The 19591-nt window shown below is 39.7% G+C and overlaps 1 protein-coding gene across 7 annotated transcripts in view; it reads right to left on the reverse strand.

The window, feature by feature from the left end:
- Nucleotides 1-19591, reverse strand: part of PDE1C (phosphodiesterase 1C) — a 479464-nt gene that overhangs the window by 21466 nt on the left and 438407 nt on the right. For 6 of the 7 annotated variants that reach the window (XM_036897373.2, XM_036897377.2, XM_036897376.2 and 3 more), the window contains one exon: nucleotides 628-696. In XM_036897373.2, the coding sequence (XP_036753268.2) occupies nucleotides 628-696 (69 nt within the window). Of the gene's footprint in view, nucleotides 1-627; nucleotides 697-6980; nucleotides 12654-19591 lie in introns of those variants that run through there. The other variant, XM_036897380.2, reaches the window with a different exon arrangement.

Genomic DNA, 19591 nt, shown 5'->3' on the forward strand with positions numbered 1-19591 from the left:
GCCTCTCATATTAAACAGTGATTACACAAGGTCATCATGAATGCTTAATATTTTCCAGTAAATGTTAGATGGGACCCTGTACAGATTGTCTGTGACTTCCATATTTTTCAATAGTGGAGATGAGCTATGAGCACCTACTATGAGTCAATTCTATGCTAAATTTATAACCATCATTTCTAATCCTTGTCATCACACAGACAGATGGGAAAACGGAGCTCCATGAAGCTGAATTAGTGCAGAGCTCGCACAGCTTGAATATGGCAATGTTAGGATTTGAACTCATATCTCCCTTTCACCAAAGGCTCACATTCCTTCCCCTGTACCATCTGCCTCTCAAAGAAATACTTCCATGGCACGTTCTGATGAATATCAAGGAAGAACGAGATTCTATTCTTTCCATCAGTGAGCAGGAAAGATTGTGAACCAAACATGGATATATTATGTCCACTCCTGCAGGAACTTTACAAATGTGGATGACAGAGACGGAGCTCTCTGATAACAAGAAGTGGACTGGATAAATAAGGGGCCAGATTCTCAGTGTATCAACTGTTAAATGCAGCCCCTGAGAAATCAGTCCTTTCTGTTACCTGTGATTGCTAAGATTATGATACAATGCCATTTACCTACCTGGCAAGGTAAGGCGACTCGTGGAGCTAGTGCTTGGTACTGGCGAGCCATGAGAACGCTTCTTTGTACCTGTAAAAAGGAAAAAGAGGATGAGGAAAAGCAGGATGGCAGAAAGACTCATTGGACAGGTCAACGCTCATCTGAAATGTTATCAAATGATATAAAAGTTTGAGTCTGGAAACAACACTTAGAAGAAGGTTGGGTGAAGTCATGGGTGCCCGCATATTCCGTGGTCCAGAAAAGCAGGCGCATGCCTTTACCTCTGTACGCATGATCGTTGTCAATCTCCTAGCTGGCATATTGGTATGCTGGGGACCAGCACACACCACAGAGCAGGGCTACTGGAGGGTCGCCAGGGAAGCTCTATGTGTGCAGGCGCCTGAGCGGCACCCCAAGAGGATCTGTTTTCGTTGTGCTGGGCAGAGCTCCAGCATCAGTATCCTTAATGCCCCCTCTACCCAGATCATTCTAAGGTGCATCCAGAAAGGAGAACCACAGCTGTGGAAGGGAAAGTTCTGGATTTAGAATTGAACCGGGGGGTTGTTCCTGCTTTGTCCCTGCAGCCTTTCCTCACTATTGGACCTCAAATAATTAACCTGACTTCTCTGAAGCTGAGGTCGTCATTGTCAAAATGAGAGAGAGAACAATTACATCAAAGTGTTCTGGTGGGGATTAAACAATTACATCAAGGTGGAGGGGAGGGCTCAGGAAACATGGAGGCACCGTGACACTCGGTTCAGGGTCTGAGGGTCTTGTGGCCGGCAACAAGACTCCTGTCAGTAAAAGGATTATCTTTGGTGGGCCAGGAGGGAATGAAAGGGCAGACCCCAGGTGGTAATTGGCAAGGGGAGAGCAAAACAAAGGGAAGGCTAAATTGTTTGGCAGAACATTTTGGATAAAGTGAAGGTTCCTGTGTCCAGGATTCTCACCTGGCCCTGGTCGGCTAGCTCACTACACGTGTGGGCAATACCTTGTTATTGACTCTATATAAAGTGCTCTGCCCAGTGCTCTGGGCGACAGGGTGGCATGGCTGCAAGGCTGCAGGAGAGCAGATACTGGAGTGGTGGCAGCGCTGAGGGCAGAGACTGAGATGGCTGTGGGGGCAGAGAGGCCCAGAGGCAGAGACGGGCTTGCTGCATGCAGACTTGCTCTGAGTGAACGGGATTCTAGTGACTGACCTGCCACCATGGAAATAAAGTTGGGTATAACTCTTTCACCCCAAGAACGTTCTACTGTCATTTCTTTGGTCACATTGAATCCATAGTGAACTTACCCGGGGCTGAAACCCATTGGCAAGACAAACATTTACATATATATATATACACATAACTTAACAGGCATGTGTGTATGTATGTATATGTGTGTGTATATAAGTATGCAATTGTTTTAATAAAAGGAAAAACAAAACTAATTTCCCAGCCATGCCCAAGCACTTGTGAGCCAGCATTTCCAGAGGGGCCTACATGCTTCTCAAGTGCCCCAGATGACTCTGATCTTCAGGAAGGCATGAAAAACTGATAGAAATTTCCTTCTTCTTGTCTAATCATTGGAAAATAAGGCACGCTACTTTCCATGGATATTCTCATGAAGCTGAGAGATCAAGTGCAGTGTTGCCCATGTGAGGACATGAAAACATGCACAGCACTCAAGACTACCAACTTCAGTGTTATTCCCTGGATAAGCATCACTATTGCCAGGCTGGTGCACAATTCACAGAAATGCTTGGTGTAATTTTTTTCTCAAATCACCTACTACAACGTTCCAAAACCTGTGGCTTGATAGCTTTTCCTTGGGGCAGCTTTCCATCCCCTTGGTACCTTCTTGGCAGATACTGAGTTAGAGAGGAATTTCTGGGGCCTTGGGTCAGGGAGAAGCAGAACTGCAAGCCCTCTAAAAATGTCGTATCTAGTTCTTATTTCTCTGTATGCTTGATGACGTGCCCAATACATCAGGAAAAGGGAGAAACCATCCTCTCCTCTCCTCACGGGTCACAAACAGGTAGCGGGTGGAGACACATAAAATACACCTGTTTGTGATTTCTCTAGACCTTCAGGTGGTACCATGGACCCTTGCGGGGTGGTTACATTCTAAGTCAGCCTCTGCCTGGCTCCCTGTTACTTAGGTTGTATTCCCGAAATCATTTTTCACCCTGTAGCCTGCAGCCAAATTACCTGTCAACTTACTCCAAGTTCCATTCGTAAGAATAATACTCAATTTATCTGACTTTCCTTTTCTAGCACCCACCTCCCCACCTTGCTCCCATTCCCAGGGAAAACATCAGAGACTGAGCTGTAAGACCTGGGTCCAGATCAGCTTCCAAACTGTACCCTAGTGCTCCAGGCTGGCAGACCACTTTAGGACACATAAGTCACTCTGGGATTTACTGTAGAGATCAAGTTGGGATGCTTTCTGTGAGTGACTCAGAATCCACTCTGCTAGCGCTTTTCAATCAAGACTACACATCAGGATCATCTGCGGAGTTGTAAAGAAAATATGCTGCTACCTGGTCCTTCCCTCAGAAAGGCTGTTTAATTGGTTTGGAGTTGGGCCTGGGCATGGCATCTTTAACGTTCCTAGGTGAGTCTGCTCAGCAGCCCTGAGTGAGAGGTGCCACATGCAGCGATTACCTCCAGAAGACATTCCTTTCAGCCATCAAGGGAGGCGTTATTTCTTCTGAATGACTGGTGCGCTTTCTCCTCATGGATGCCGTGAATCTTATAAATAGTTTTTCATTTTTACTTAGGGTTTCCAGGAAACACAGATCCAATCTTTGACTTAACGCTGGGAACTGGGGAGGCCTGTTCAGCCTGCATTAAGTGCATCCTAATGTCTGCCCTGGTTGTTCTGTCCACACCAGTTCTACATTTTGCCCCTGCTTTTATTCTGCTTTCTTAATGGTTTTAAAACAATTTGACAACATTTACGTAATTTTTAGAATTCTGAAATATGTTATAAATAAGGTAGATAAAATGAAAATATGAATAAACAACTCCATCAGGGCTGACATTGAGGAGCTTTATTTTCTTCATCTATAAAAATGTAAAAATAGCTATGTCAGAATGTAATTGTGATGCTCAAGTAAGAATACACATGAGAAAGCGCTTAGCAAACTGTGCAGAGCCATGTAGTGTTAGTGATTAGTTTATATTCAGAGGAAAGCTGTGTGTGTGTGTATGTAAACTGGCTCATACGTCATCTTTGGGAGATAAGCATTTTAAGGTCATAAATTAACCTTGTCCTTGACCCACAGCATGTGAACATTCAAAGAGTAAACAACCCAATCTGTCAGCTCCAGGCAGTAATGTCATCACTGCAGCTTGTATGACTGGATGTATCTTTTGACAAACGAATAGCTTTCAGATATTTTAAATTAATGTCCTTCTTTGGTTCAGCTAAAGGGCAATGAATCCAATTCATCAGGCGTGTGGAGAAGAGGACAGTGATGCAAGTGACAGCCATGGCTGCTGCCTTGGGCAGATACACACACCTAAGACTCAGGACATGAGGTCAGCCCTAGGGGTGTACGCCGCTTGACCTTGAACAAATAATTTCCCTTCTGCAAAACAGGGTTAACACACACAAGCCCATGCCTTCTGGGAAAGGGTGACTTAAGAGGAGCCAAGCATCACCCTTAGTAATGGTCCAGCAATAGCAATGTTATAACAGAAGCAGATCCTACAGGCAGGCTGGATGCTGCAAGACTGAAGTAGGGAAAGTGAGCGGCCGCCAACTGGGCATTTTCAATCCCTTTCTCTTAGCACAGTGTGATGTTGGCCTCCATGATGCCCACCACCTCTGATCTCCATTGCTCAGGACATCTACCACCTTCTGTGTGTTCCATTTGGGGTGTGGCAGAGGGCAACGAGCCATTGCCTGATGCCTTAGAACAAATTGTCAGTTTTGCCCCTTAAGAGCCTTGACAAAAAGAGCATCAAGAGAAGTCCACTCTCTGCTCAGAGATGTGGAATCACTGAAAGAGTTTGGAGGACTTCAAACCTGTCTGTACATCCCTAAGAATTACTTCCCAATAGTACATAAATTAGAACTGCATAGTCAGGCTGTTTAATAATAATGTTTTTCCTCCCCAATACAACCACCATCAGTAATATGCTTGCTATTGTGAAAGCTGATCTGTGTTCACCACACGGAACAATGATCAAAATACAACAGCTATTCAGATATGCAACAGTATGTGCTATTTAAATATGGCACTTTAATATTTGAATATGTTTTGGAATTGGGCATAGGAATGAGGAATCTGAAAAAAAATGTTCATAACCTGTGACCCAATAATTGTACATCTAGGAATTTTTCCAAGGGAGATATTCAGAAATACAACAAGATCTTAAATATAAAAGGCTCCACTGCTGTGTTATTTACAACTGCAAAAAAATTACATAAAGCGTCTAACTTGATTGTTCAATAGTAGAAAAGGGGGTTAAGTAAACCGGCTAGAGCCACAAAACAAAATATTATGTTGCTACTGAAATTATATTAACAGAGTTTTTAAAAAATGGGACAGTACTTAACAATCCAACGTTATGTGAATAAACCATAATATGAATGCAAATGCATTGCACTACATGGCTTCAGCTGTGTAAAAATGACTAGCAAAGGATCCATAAGGAAATACATTAAAGAACTGACTGAATAATCATCCGCTAGGGTATTATTCCAAGTGATTTTCATTTTATCATAGTCCTCTCTATTTTTTTCAAAATGAGTAAGTTCTGTTTTTGCGTTCAGAAGAAACAGAAACATGTTCTGGTATATGGGAAACACGGCTGCTTTGGAGGCACATCTCAGTCCCCTCTGACAGTAATGAGCCAGTGGAGTACCTACACAGGGACAACACACGGAGGTGGCCCAGACAAGAGGGTGGTGTGTGTGTATCACGCATCATCACCAGTAGGGGCGTCCGTCTTTATGGCTGGTGTGAAGGAGGCAGGCTGGGTATCATCCTGTATGCAAACCACTAGAACGCCCACAAACAGGGGTAAAGACTATTCCCTAGTCAGACTCCTTATGTTCATGGCTAGGGAGAAAGAAAATATTCCCAGGTAGCTCTTTCAAGAGAGGAAGAAAGAAAAAAAAAATGTTTGGAATTTGAAAACTAGCATCACAGGATTATAAAACCATTATCATCATACCCAGAAGAAAACAGAACATATAATGAAGCCAGTTTAATTTTCCATGAATGCGGACATTTCTTATGGCCCTGAGGAGTTTCTCATAACCCACCCACCTCATCCCTCAAAAATGTTGTATGAGACGTGCTGCCCCATGTATGTCTTCCAGTGTGAAGGCAAAGGCATGTGGCACCTGGATATTAGGTGGTATTTGGAGGAATACAAAAGAAACAGATGGTTGAGTGAATTTGGACAGCCCCATTTCTGGGACAGAACACAGACAACAATAAAAATCACCGAAAAAAAGAAAAAACAGCCTTTTCACTTTTCAAATTTCAATTGAGAGATTAACTCATTGTTTTTATTTGGTAGTCAGAAGAACATACAAATACTTATTCATTACTAGATGCTGGGGGGAAATTATACATTGATGTACTGTCAGCCTCATCTGTGCAATAAAGAGTTACAATAAATACATCTTTAATTTATTGAGAGCAGTGTAGCATTTCTGTTTTACATGAATTCTTATGATTTACTTTTGCATTTGGAAATGTGGTGCTATGGTATTTGAATAGTTTTAGTACAAACCAGCATCATAGGGGACAAAACACTCTTCTTTAGAAAGGATGGCCATTCTCTTGCCCTGTGATATACAAATGCAAACTGCAACCTGCATTTTATCTGCTAGAAGCATGTTTCACATCATGAAAGTACATTCTATCACTGCCATAAAACAGACAAGTCCATTTTACCATCTTCCCTTTTGGAAGAGCATTCTCAAAACATATCCAGAAATCTCTTCCTTATTCCTCCAAAGAACTATTTGTTCAGCATGATTTGGATTGAGGTTTGGGATTTGGGTTCTGCTTGTCTCCCTCTTTTGAATTTTATTATACATTCTTGATATTAACACAGACATCTCCTACAAATCCAGCTGAACAGCAGCAAAATCTATGGCTGAGAAGATGAGCTGAGTCATTCTCTCATATATGGCCAGTGTCCTTATTAGGAGAGAATTTCTGTAAACCCATGGTGAGGGCATAGTATCCTAAGGAGAAAAACCCCCAGGCAGCAGAAATTGTCCTCTACACTAAGGGAAGATAATAATAGCTTTATGTTAGCCTCAAAATGGCTCACCTTGCTTTGGGTGACTGTTCTCCCATAAGGATTTCCTTTTTCCCACTGCCTTTCCCCAATCTATTCCTTACTCCCACCTCCCCACCCACCCCCCTCACCCCACACCTTGGCACCCAACATTTCCTTATGTTGATTACCCTGGAAGAAGATACTTTTGTTTTTTCCATTATTTTTCTGTTTCCATGTGCTAAAATAATACCGCCAGCAGAATGGCTTGCCTGGACAGAGGCAAAAGAACGAATCTGTGAAACGTAGAAAAATGAGGGAACATAAGAAGGGAAAGGTAAAAGAAAGGGTATGAAAAAGGGAGAGGACTCAAATTAGGGAGGAATATGGCTGTACAGCAGGTACCGGAGCTGATAAAAACCTAACAGAGCTCTCCAAATGAAAAGAGCAAAATTTAAAAAAATTTTTACAGCATATAAAAATGTATAAAAATATCATTAAAGGAAGAAAAAAGGAAAATGTATATTCTACAGTTCTATCTCTAGAATCAGTTACTGGACAATACCTATGGCTGTAGGCTTTTCTATAAATCTACACATATTGCTGTGTGACTATTTCTGTACACACATACGCCCACTCAAAGAAAAGGACACACACAAGTCCACAAATAGATAGATCATGACAGAAAAGCAAAGACTATACACAATAGTGTGCCTCCAGGGCAATCTATTTAAAAGCCATTCCACAGCTATTGGGTCTTAATGGGATTTATTTAAGTTATGCTGCGCCATGACAGACAGAGAAATGCTTCTGCAGGTTCAGAAGCCAGGTCCCAGGAAGATGCATGGGTGAGGTTCAGGAACTGTGGCTGAAGTTGACCCAAGCTGAGGGCCTCTCCATGAGGACTGATTGGCCTGCAACAGCCAGCACTTGCGCATGGAGATGGTGAGATCTCCCCACGAGAGACTGAGCAAGGGTGCCCTGAGTGAGCTGGAAGGACCACATGCCACCCCCTGCCTCTCCTGGTTCAGTGGGTGGCAATCAAGGCTTGTCCAATTTAGAGAAGCCAGCCATTGCTGGTGTCAATCCACTTCCACTTGGGAACAAAACCAGAATAAATGTGCATTCATCCTAAATACATCTGCAATATTTTAAAGAAAAATGGGTGGGGTGGGGGTAATTAAATAATCTGGAATTAATGATGTTTAAATGGTTTCTCGTGAATCTTTCAGTCTCGGTCTCCCACTGCACCCCACTCTCGTTTAATGTAAAAGCAAGATATTCTTTCAATAAAACAATTCTTGCTTATTGCAGACTTGCCTGAAGGAATATCCAGTCTTTTACAAATGTCCAACGAGGACATGGAAAGGATGACTTCCCATTATTCTCATCTCTGTAGGCCCACATTCACAGAACTCAGTCTAATGTCCTAGCTAGCTCTGTTACCATTTTAATTCTAGAGTCATCTCTGTGTCCATCAGTGTCTTTGATAAGACAAAACCATAACAACTGAAATCTGGTCTTGGCAGGTAATGTGTCTCTTGGTTCTCAAAGGGAGATTTCAGAGAAATATTGTGCTGCTCGTTACAATTTTTTCATTAAATTCATTTTCTTAATGGTGATAATGAGGACTTTAATCATGAATCACTGTTGATGAATTACAAGTATTACTTTCCATTTAGTCACACATAAGATCCAATATAACATCATTATTGCAATGTTATGTTCTTTAACATGGAATTTTGCAGTGGTTCAGTGCTACATCAACTATTATGGTGGCAGAGCACAACTAGGCAATGGTTCCCCACCATGTTTATATAGAACCTCCTATTTGCTCCAAGAGGGTTTATTTTGAAGTTTAAACATTACAACTTGGATTATAAATAAATCCACTGGTATTTCATATAGATTGGTATCATCACCCCTTTTGGAAGAGCATTTTCAGATAAATCCTCTTTTGTTTTTCTTAAATCCAAGGAGACTAAAGAAGTTTTTATTTGTAATTTGTTAATAAACTTGGCTCTGAAAAATTTCCCCAAACTGCCTGCAATTTCCCATCCCTCATAATAAGCTATTTGTGTCACTCTAGGTAGGGGATGTCTGCATATACTTAGAATGGAAGCCTTTAGCAATGTGCTTGTCATATTGAAGATGTTGGATAAACTTTTCAGGTATATTTGAGCTTTGCGTGTACTCATAGATGGACAGTGGAACTCAGCCGGACAATTCTGCATGTGTTTCCTGAATGCTGACTGTGTGCCCGGCACTGTGGGGGGCCAGTGCTGCAGCCCCCACTGGGATGGATGGGGATCTCAGAATCAGAAGGAAGTTCCCAACTGGAAAAAGAAAATACTGCCTGGATTCCCTAAATCCCCTTCATTTGGGACATAATAGTACATACATAGGCTTTAATCTCAGAATCTTATCTATCTCATTATAAGAAAAAGATTTTGTGATTTTTTTCCTTTTGTTTTCCCCCATACTCCATGGAGAATGTGATGAAGTTATTTCTATCATGTAAATCTCTGCTCAACTGTTAAGAATAGAAGAAAATATATATTCTGCCTATTTATCTATCTATACATCATCTACAAAAGTGATCCATAGTAGAAGTGATACTAAGACCAGTGTCCTTACTCTCAAAATATGGATTACAAAATTGGTCTCCATCTTTTTGTCTGCTCTCTGTCTCACATCCTATGATAATATTGCTCTTTACTTTTTAGATTTCACATTTATTAAAGGCAAGGTTCCAGGCAGAAAAGAAAATAAAATGGCTTTAATTCCACAAAGGAAATAAACTGGTACACTACATTATTCTTTGGCTCTCAGGTGTTCAGATACCATTTTACTGTTAAGTCTATCAGGACCTTCATCGGATCCTGTCAGATGTTTTCAATAGTTTTTAAAAGCTCCAAGAGTGAAATGGACAATTGAAGAAAATCCATTTCAGTTTAATGGGTTAGAAATGAGTCTCTTGCCTGCTGCCATAACCTATTAGGGCTCATAACTTAAGGAAGGTTGGCATGAATAAAAGATGGAACAAAGACTTCCCTGTGGGTGGGTCATTAGGCCACCCAAGCACACCACATCAACAAAACTTGGATGTAGAGCTATTTGGTGACATAGGGACCCAAACTCAAGGGCCAACTCCATTTATCACTTTCCCCCCAGGTATGTGTAGAACTTGGAATTTGTAAATGGTGGAAATGTCCCTACTGCATTCCCCATATACCACTCAATTCTTAATTCATGTGTGTAAGCCCTTGCTTTCAATGTGACAATGTAACACAGATAAAATGACATAATCCATGCAATGGAAACATTGTGTGTGTCCCATATCACTGCTCTCTTGGAAGCTGTTTCAAGAAAATGAAAAGACCAAAGAAAATGAGCTAGAGCTTTGAAAATACTGTTCTTCCCGTCAATATGGACTTGGGATCATTATTTTAATGTTTTATCAACTCTAGTATCAATCTATAGCACAACGCTACATTGTTTTATGTGTTTAATAATTAGATAATTTTGCATTTTTACTCAATGTCCCTTCAAACAATTTAAAACTAAGAGTTACATGGAGCTATTGTTTTCACATTGAGCGTTCCAATCAGTTCTTTACAGATTGAAATTCTCTTCCCATTTTTTTTGAGCTAATTAATGATTTAGAGCAAATGAAAAACACTTCCATCTTTATTGGTACCAGAAAAATGGCTATATTCCTGTTCCTTTTTCAAATATTGTTTAGTCTTCCTTGTTAAAGTATAAAAGGGAAGCTGTAGGCTTTCTATTTTGACCGAGTGCAAAGCTCTACATACAAATATACAGAATAGAAATGAGGTAAAAAGTTCAGGTTCCAAGGTCAAGAACTGACATGCACTGGTTGTGTTTTATTCCTGTACAAAACCATACCACCTCAAAGAGCACAGTTTGCGAACTGATGTCCTGTGGATTAAATGCAGGCCACAGACATGTTTTCTTTGACCAGCACAGTGTTTGTAAGTTTCTCAACTAGTTACCAATATTTGAAAATATCAGGAGTGTTTATATAAAATCCTAGCTATCCAGAACCCCCTTTCCTACAAAGCACTAATCCCATAGCTGACTAGCAACTTCTTCCTTTCAACAGTATACACTGTCTCCAATTCCTCACGGTTCTTACTGATCCTAACTGCCTTGCTGATACCAAAGCTCATTATGAAGTGCCATTTATCACAGTAAATAACTATGATTTACATGGCTTGCTTAATCATTTACTTGACCTGGCAGGCCCCTGATTTGATTCTGTGACCACATTATTACAGCGGTCACTGTTAGGAAAATAGGGGAGGAACAGAAGAATATGTGTTATTATGAGGCAAAATGTAAAACTGACCTAACAACCCTGTTCAAACTCTGTTTGACTGTGCATTCTACACGACAGAGTTCTTCAGATCTTTCTGTCGGTGAATACTGCAGCGACAACATACATAGTCTCCTTTCTGTCTGAAGAAATTGCAACATTTGACTAGAAATGAGAAGACTTCTTAAGTGCTTATTTTTGTGAGTTTTTAACATAGAAATTAAATCTGCAGTGGGGAATACACTTAAACCTGTCAACTCTCTCTCTCCCAGTTACTAATCCCACCCCCTCACCAGCAGGTCATGTGATTTCTCCTGGGAAGGACTCAAAGGTTCCTTTGTGAACCATAACCACGTGTTAAGAACTGGTTTCATCTGAATCACACCATTTGGACCCATGAAATTACACATTAAATACACTTCATTGGATCCCACTTTTGAATTGGTTTTGGGGGCTGTATCTTTATTCTCTTCCCATGCTACATCTACTATCCTTCCTTTTGATTCATGCTATTAATCATCTCCTATCTGATATTTTTCAGGACTAAGACGAATTATCTGACATATCTCCCTGATACTAATTCCCTTAGCACTTCCCTGAATAGAAACAAGAATAATTAAGTCAAACTATAGATATTCAAAACAAGAGGACAGCCAGTGGTAAACATTTTAGTAACCCCTTAGTTATGGATGCTGCCCCATGAAGAAAATGGGCTCCCCCTGAACAGTATGGTCATCAGCTAAAACACTCAGGTTTATATTAATGAATGCAGAGATAAATCAAGCATCAAATAAAGAGTCCTGGAGGACAATCTCCTTGTTTAAAAAAAAAAAGAGAAGAGAGAGAGAGAATTTCATATTATATAAATGGAAAGAAAGACATATAAACAGTTTTTATGTCTGAAAGGAAACTGGAGAAAAAGAATGTTCCTGACTCAGAAAAGGACCAACCAGAGACCGGAAGCATCGCGTCCACTGGGATGAAGGCCAGCATGGCTGTAGCCACCATCAGCAGCCCGTCCAAAAATACCAATTTTAAGTAATGGCATTGACAGTAATAAAATGGCAATTACTCTGTGGGTGGCTTTTTCAGGCCTCTCTCAGCATATCCAGGATGTCCGTCCTCATCAAGCCCGATATGTGCCTTGAAAGTCAGGGCATTAGCAAAGGATTCTGAGGAAGTCCCTTCATGTTTTGTTTCTGTTTGTGCAAAAATCTCAAGTTGTTTTGTGTACATGGGGGAAAATCTCCCAGAGTTCTAAGACCTCAAATCAGCTCCCAGGGAGTCATCATCTCCTGGGAGGAGATGGCACAAGAGAAGGCCAAGGTGTGTGGGGTGGGGGCTTGTTTCTGAAAGCTGTACACCTTCCCCAGATATGGGTCTTTGTGGAAGAAGGAGAATGAAGCTCAGCTAAAATGATGCAAGACATTGGCAGCCTCTTTTATTGTATATGAGGTGCTCTTACTCTTCTGAATCTGAAAAAAAGAAAAAGAAAAAGAAAAGTGTCAATGCTGCCTTTCCCCCCCTTCTCCACCCTCCAGGTCTGACTGAAGAGAAGAAAATCTAAGGGGAAAAGAAAGGGGGCGGCAGGCAAACATTTCAATACCTGTCATTGGGGTCTCCTTTATGCAACATGGTTTGTTCTGCGCATCAAGGGAAAATCTTGGTGGAGCATTTTAAACACTGGTTACATTCAAAACCTTAATAGTTGTTTTTAAAACAAGTTGAAACATTCGGTTCATGCAATATGGATATTAAGCCACCTTCTTTTACAGTCAAGATGACAGTGAGTACCAGGCTGGTCAATTTGCCTCAGTGGAATTGGAAAAAATCAGATTCATCTAATCCCAACCATTTCCGTACCAAAAACAATGTTCCTTTCTCAGAATTTTTGCCCCACCCTCAGAAGCCTCCCAAGAATAACCCAATTGAAGTCACTGTACGATGGGTAAATCATCTGCGTTCTCTCCGGCACCCAGAGTGAGGTGGTGGAGGAAGGCAACAAACATGGGAACAGGACTGAATTCATGGAAACAGACAATACTGGATTTTTTCACCCGGCCTGCTCTACCCCATGTAACCTCCATGAGCTTGGACAAAACTTTTAAAAAGCAAACACACAAACAAAACCCGCTATGTTATTGCTTCCCAAACATGTTGCATGCTGCACAAGCCACCATGCCTTATAGTTACAGAGGGTTCCCTTCTGAGCAGGGCTCCCAAGGGACAGGAGTGCAGTGGCCTAGACTTTATGGATAAGCACCATCACCCCCTGAGATGTTGGGAGTCATTAGGGGATAAGGAACAGTTCCCATCCCACTTTAAAAAACTAACATATTCTCCTAAATAAGACTTAGTTGAAATTAGGCAGCAAACTAGTTGAGAGATGGGTGAGCCCTTTCTGATTTATTGTTACTGTCAATTCTCAATTTTCCCAGAGCCACTGATCTAGCCCTCCTGCTGTTCCTCTTTCTTCATTCTCATCTTCTGTCTGTTTACCCTTCATTAGCACCTTCACCCATTTGGGAGAAGAAAAGAAAAACTTCTGGCCAGTCACTTTACTCTGATACCAGCACTGTCAGCGAGAGAAGGTGCCAGGTGCCTCACTGGAACTTGAGGGAAAGAGATGAAACAAAAGTTGAAATCAAGGATTAGCAATTCTATATTGTTTCTGAGAGTCTGTGTGCAATTTGGTCCACATGGCAGTTACGCAGGAGGCCCCTCCTTAGTGCTCTAGCCCTGCGATGATCAGTTTGAGGTCAGATGCAATGAGACTCCTTTTATATGGTCGTCACAGTACTAAGCACTTTAGGAGAAGTCTCCAGGTCTTCAAATGGAACCCAATTTTGTTGTGATGACATAAGTTTGGGTTTTATTTTTTTAATAAATGACCAATTGGTTGGAAAAATGCTAGATTCGGCTGACAAGGACCACTGTCATACCCAGGGAGCCTCAATTAGGCAACAGGGAACCTGTACCTCCTTTTTCATGCAGTCTGAGTTAGCAGTGGCCAGCTGTCCAGACTGCTGGGCCCCAGAGATGGAAAGAGGTCCATCCAGCATCTTAATAGAACCAAAAGGCCCCTGAGGGGAGATTATCTCTCCTTCTAGCCATTGCTTATGAGTGAGATGAGAAGCAGCTGGCTATAGATCTCTACCCTCCCTCTACAGCCTTCTAGTCAAGGGATGGAAGGAAGAGATAAATAAAGGAAGCTAGTGTGTTTAAGATGTTCATTATCATTAAATACAACCAACAGTAAAAGAACAAGAGGCGTATGTTCTGTAGCTGGGCTGCAACCTGAATGACCATCCCCTGCCTTCCCAAACACACTCAGAGTAACTTGTGTTTATGGATATGTCAGGGCACTTACTGTAAGGTACCTAGTACCATAGCTATCTGCAAGAAGATGTTTCACCCATCTGTAGACTCCTTGAGCACAGGGAAAATATCTTTTATCTTTATAGCTTTTCTTGCATGTAGTGCAAAACCTGACACATAGCATATGCTCAACAAATTATTACTTTTCAATTGAAAGAAAGTAAATTGACTAAGCATGAGGTAGATGGGACAGAAAAGAGCATAATGATGAGTAGGAAGTTTCTCGCCACCCTTTTTCTGGACTTTCATAGCATGAAATAAAAGTTAAAAAAATCATAAATACGTTGCTTATTTTTGTTCAATAGCAAAATACGATATGTCAAAAATATGTATTTTCTATGAAAAGCCCCACTGTGCATGTTACCTGGTGGGACTCATATCCCAGAGAAGGGGCACCTGCTATGCAGGCAGCTTTCACATGGCTTATAAATCAGCCCTGCTCCTCTCCTGGCTCTACACTTCCTCCCGTCAACTCCAAACGGCCTATACTTGCTTTGTTGTGGTTTGGTTTTATGTATTTTTTTTTCAGTGTCAACTAAAATTGGGTAAGCATTTTAAACTGAAATTTCATATACAAAGTATATGAAAATAAGGACATGAAGACAAGATGTAAGAGACTACTCTGTATTTAATTGAGATACATGACTATTTCTGTTATAGCGGCTTTGCATCAAGTGATTGTAAGTCTCTTTTGGCTTTTAGGAGGCCTCAAAAAGCAGTGAAACTCACCCATCTTTTAAAGAGTGATTGATGAACTGAAATGGAAAATATCTTCACCAACATGGGATAATTTAAGAAAATATCTAAGCTAGTGCCATCCACTTACCCACCCCTTGACCAAAGACTTCTTACATCTCACAGAAGGGCAGTCATGGGGTTCCAAATCCTGAAGGGCACGTTGTGCCAATTCACAGAAATATATTTACTCCAAGGGAATGAATAACAAAGAATGTTTCAACAACTTCATTTAGAGAAATAGGAGATTTTCAGTCACAGAAACTCTACCATAGCTGCTTCCCTGTGCAGTCAACTTTATACAAAAAGCAACAAAATGACAGGCAAGCAACAGAAAGAATTGTAAGAAGCTAAATAGGAAACAACAACAAGAAAAACAACTAGGGAAGAATAAATGTGCATAAAATAAAATCCAATTTTAAATGCCTAGTATAATTTCTAGATATTTCAAGTCCCATAGAATGGGGCTTTTGAGTGGGTCCTGGTTTGGTTTTGTTTTTTAATAATGAGGAAATACTAAAAACAAACATTATTATACAGATTGCTGTTAGGATTTATCCAGGCATAGATTTCACTGTTCTGGATCAGAAGGGCAAGATAGCTATTTAAATGGGTATCATCAAATACCCATAAGCATGTTCTGCATGCTTTTCTTTATTTATTTCCAAATGATAAAGGATATGATTGTTGTAGGATCATTCTAAATTAATTTCACTGCATATAATATCAATGCTATAGCCCTACTAAGATAGATGGATTGATGCATGGATGGCCAGACAGATGAACAGACAGAGTAAATTTGTGGGAATATAACTTCCTGAAACCTTGCCTACAAAGTCATCTAAAATGTACCCATTTATCCCAATAAACAGAATAAGGAGAGTACCCAGGATAGTAGTTCTTAGGTCCAACCCTTGCCCTCCTTTTCTGTTTATCTTTCTGATCCATGGCATCTGTGCTACACTGAGAATAATGATTTAACACTTTTATTCTTCAACTTTACTGCCTTCTCTCTTCCCTTCTGTGGCATGGTCTTTTTTCCCAACTTAAAACATATGAATAATTGTCTTCTGTCCCACACTGCCCAAGTTATCAAATGCTTTACTCTGTATTAAGAACTTAGTACTTTAATACTATGGAAGCAATTAAAGCACTCAACTCTCCACATGGCCCAGGCCCTGGCCCACTATTAAGAGTTAAGTAAAATCAGGCATCAGCAGCTCTTACCCCTCTTCTGGTGCTGGTGAGGGTTGAGCTGTCTGCATACAAGAGTTTTGTTTCTGATCAGTCTTTGCTATTTTTGAAGCCAAAAAGAAGCCAGAGACCATAGACATTAAAGAAATCTTTCAGAGGAAAGTTAAGTGAAGCTGAGATTTTAGACCTGAAACATTCTGACTGCTCTTCATGTTTTTCTCAGTTTTATTAGTCCAGAAAAAGCAATGAAAGATTCAAAATGAATGAAGGAAAAACATTTTTCTCTCATGTTTTCACTGTGGCTCCTGAGTATAGAATAAAAATAGTATATATTAGAGAGAGCTAATACTTATGAAATACAGATGTCATCACTTGGAAAACATGGTGCTTTTCTGTGAAGAATGCTAAGAATAAATACAAAGAGGAAGCTTCAGTATTTGCTTGATATTATATTTTTAACAGCTCTCCTAGCATGTGGGTGTCTAGAAAAGAAATGGCACAAACAATGTAGACAGTGTTAGCTCCTGGCATTGGCACATATTCATTCCAAAGGCTGCTGTTATTTTAAAGATTTTTTAAATAATGTTAATAGAGTTTCTTCTGACAAATACATTGCTTGTTTCTCCAGCCCCTTGTGTAGAATCTGACAAAATCTAATTTTCTAGGGGGAAAAACAGATAAACATTATTTCACGAACACTAAGAAGTTATTTTTAATTCTGAACATCCCCTATTAGGGAAAAAAAAGAAAAATCACATTTTCCCCAGTAGTTCCAAAATTATAATCTTCTGTGCCAAACCAGGTTCTTTTAAAAATACAATGGTCCATTAAGAATGTAACAAAATGTCTAGAAGATAGAGGGAAACAATGAAAGCTTATGTACCAATAATTTGGAGGGAAAAATTGTTTAGAAGGATTAATTTTTGTCATTAACAAAGAGTATATAATATAGTTTTATTTAATATTTCTACTATGTACTTATTTGGTAAGAGACTGTAATTTAGCTATATAAAAAGCATGAATTGACTTTAAAAGTTTTCCTTAGTATAACAATTTCTTTTAACCTCACCAATCTTTTATCATATTATATATATATAGATAGATAGATAGATACACACACACACACACACACACACACACACACACACACAGTTTAAGTTGCTGTTTTGATACTACAAATGTGAATTTCAATAAGACAAAAATCTACAAAAGGATAATAGTAGTATGTCTAATTAGTAGAATCTAATTGGTGAGATCTTACCTTGTTCCTTTATAATTCACCACGAGGATATCTATTACATACCCTCCTTGAAAAGCGCAAATATATTCACAGAACATAAAACTATATAAAAAAATATATTGGTTTGAAATGGATGTTTGTAACTAAAACAGCTAACTGTTCTGATTCACTATGAGTCATCAATGCTAGAACCGTGTGTAACAGGCTTTTTACTTCCACACTCTCAGGAGTATAAATCTGTAGCAAAAAAGAACAAAGAGATTTTTCATGTTCACCCTATTTGACCTATTCCCACCCACTTATCATGGATTGGTTAATAGCTTTCTCTCAAATCCATTCACAAAACAATTATGTTGGATTTCAGCATCGCTGAATTTACAATAACTTGTTGGTTCAACCTACAGCAGAACTTCTAAAATTAAATAGAAAAGAATGGAAAAAGCTAACTAGAAAATAACATAGAAGTATGTCATTAATCAAAATGTTTAAGCAACAAAAACTTTGAAATCTAATTAGTGAGGTCTTATCCAGATGTATGAGAATAACAGGCATCTAAATAATACTGCAATTCTCACTTCCATTTATTAACTTTTTGCTGTTCTCCTTTGACAGAGATACTGGAGGGCTTAGACATCTGGGTCATCACACTGCTTGGGAGAATAAGGATGTAAAATGTTTTGAAAAACAAATATTTCATGGATCTTCTTGCTAAACCTCAGCATTTACTTTGTTGATGCTCCATTTGTTAATACACATAAATTTGTTAAGTAAATGGGTCACAGGAGTTTTCACGGACAAATGGCTAAGGGAAATGGGATATTAATCAGAACATGTGTTGTTATTATGACCTATCTTAAATGGCACCCAGGGGACTCCAGATGTTAGGCCCCTGTACACTCATGGAAAATAACCACAAGGATGCTGGATTCTCATGTTAAGGGCAATTCCTTCATTAAAGAAATAGGACTATTTTTTGTTAATACATAGAAGACTACAGTGAGATATCTTCCCAGAACTAAGAAATAATATCCTCTGGGAGGGAAACAGGTAAAAAATCCAAAGGATTTAATTAACTATTTGTAGAAACTACCTCAAGGCAGTAGATGTTGACTTCAATGATATGATCAATGGGGAGGTGTAATGCAAACCATTCACTGCTAAAAACAGTTAAGCCCTTAAGTTGTACAGCTTCCACTTTTAAAATAAGAAAGGATTCATGGTTATTGTTATAGTAGCACTGTCTCCAGTGTGAGAGAAAAGGCCAGGGTAACAGTTAGTGTCCCCAGAACTGTTTACTATCCTTGGTGTATTGTACCCACCACAGTTCATGTCTGGGCATACCTTCAGAGGTGTGTAAAGCTTATGAAAACCTGTAAACTACAGTGAGAGAAAAAAAACAATCAGAAAGAAAAAGTTTGACAATATCTGCCTTAAAAACAAAGACATTTCCTCAAGATTAAGGTCCAGAAATGCAATCAAGGATTATTAAAAATAAACAAAAATGATTATCTACTCTTAAGATATCAACATAACCTGATGGCTGAATATGTGGTTGAAAGGAGACTAGAAAGAGGTGCCATCTTTTTGAAGGAGTGCCTCTTGCACTGTCAAGTTACAAAGCATACAATGGACCCTAACCAGGTCAACCCCATGTTGGAAACAGATGTATCAGGATATTATACCTTGAAGTCACAATTCATCAACTAATTTTCCTTACATTCTCAGCTTGCCAAGCAACTTCCTGATATGATTTTACTTCCCAGGCAGGTTTTCCTTCAGGGGAAAGAAACCACTGACTGGCGGTGGACATGAGCATTCTAGTGTACATGAAGGATATATTTCATTTTCTACATCAGTAAATTGGCA

Source organism: Manis pentadactyla, chromosome 7, assembly GCF_030020395.1.
Source record: "Manis pentadactyla isolate mManPen7 chromosome 7, mManPen7.hap1, whole genome shotgun sequence".
In the NCBI taxonomy this organism is placed as follows: Eukaryota; Metazoa; Chordata; class Mammalia; order Pholidota; family Manidae; genus Manis; species Manis pentadactyla.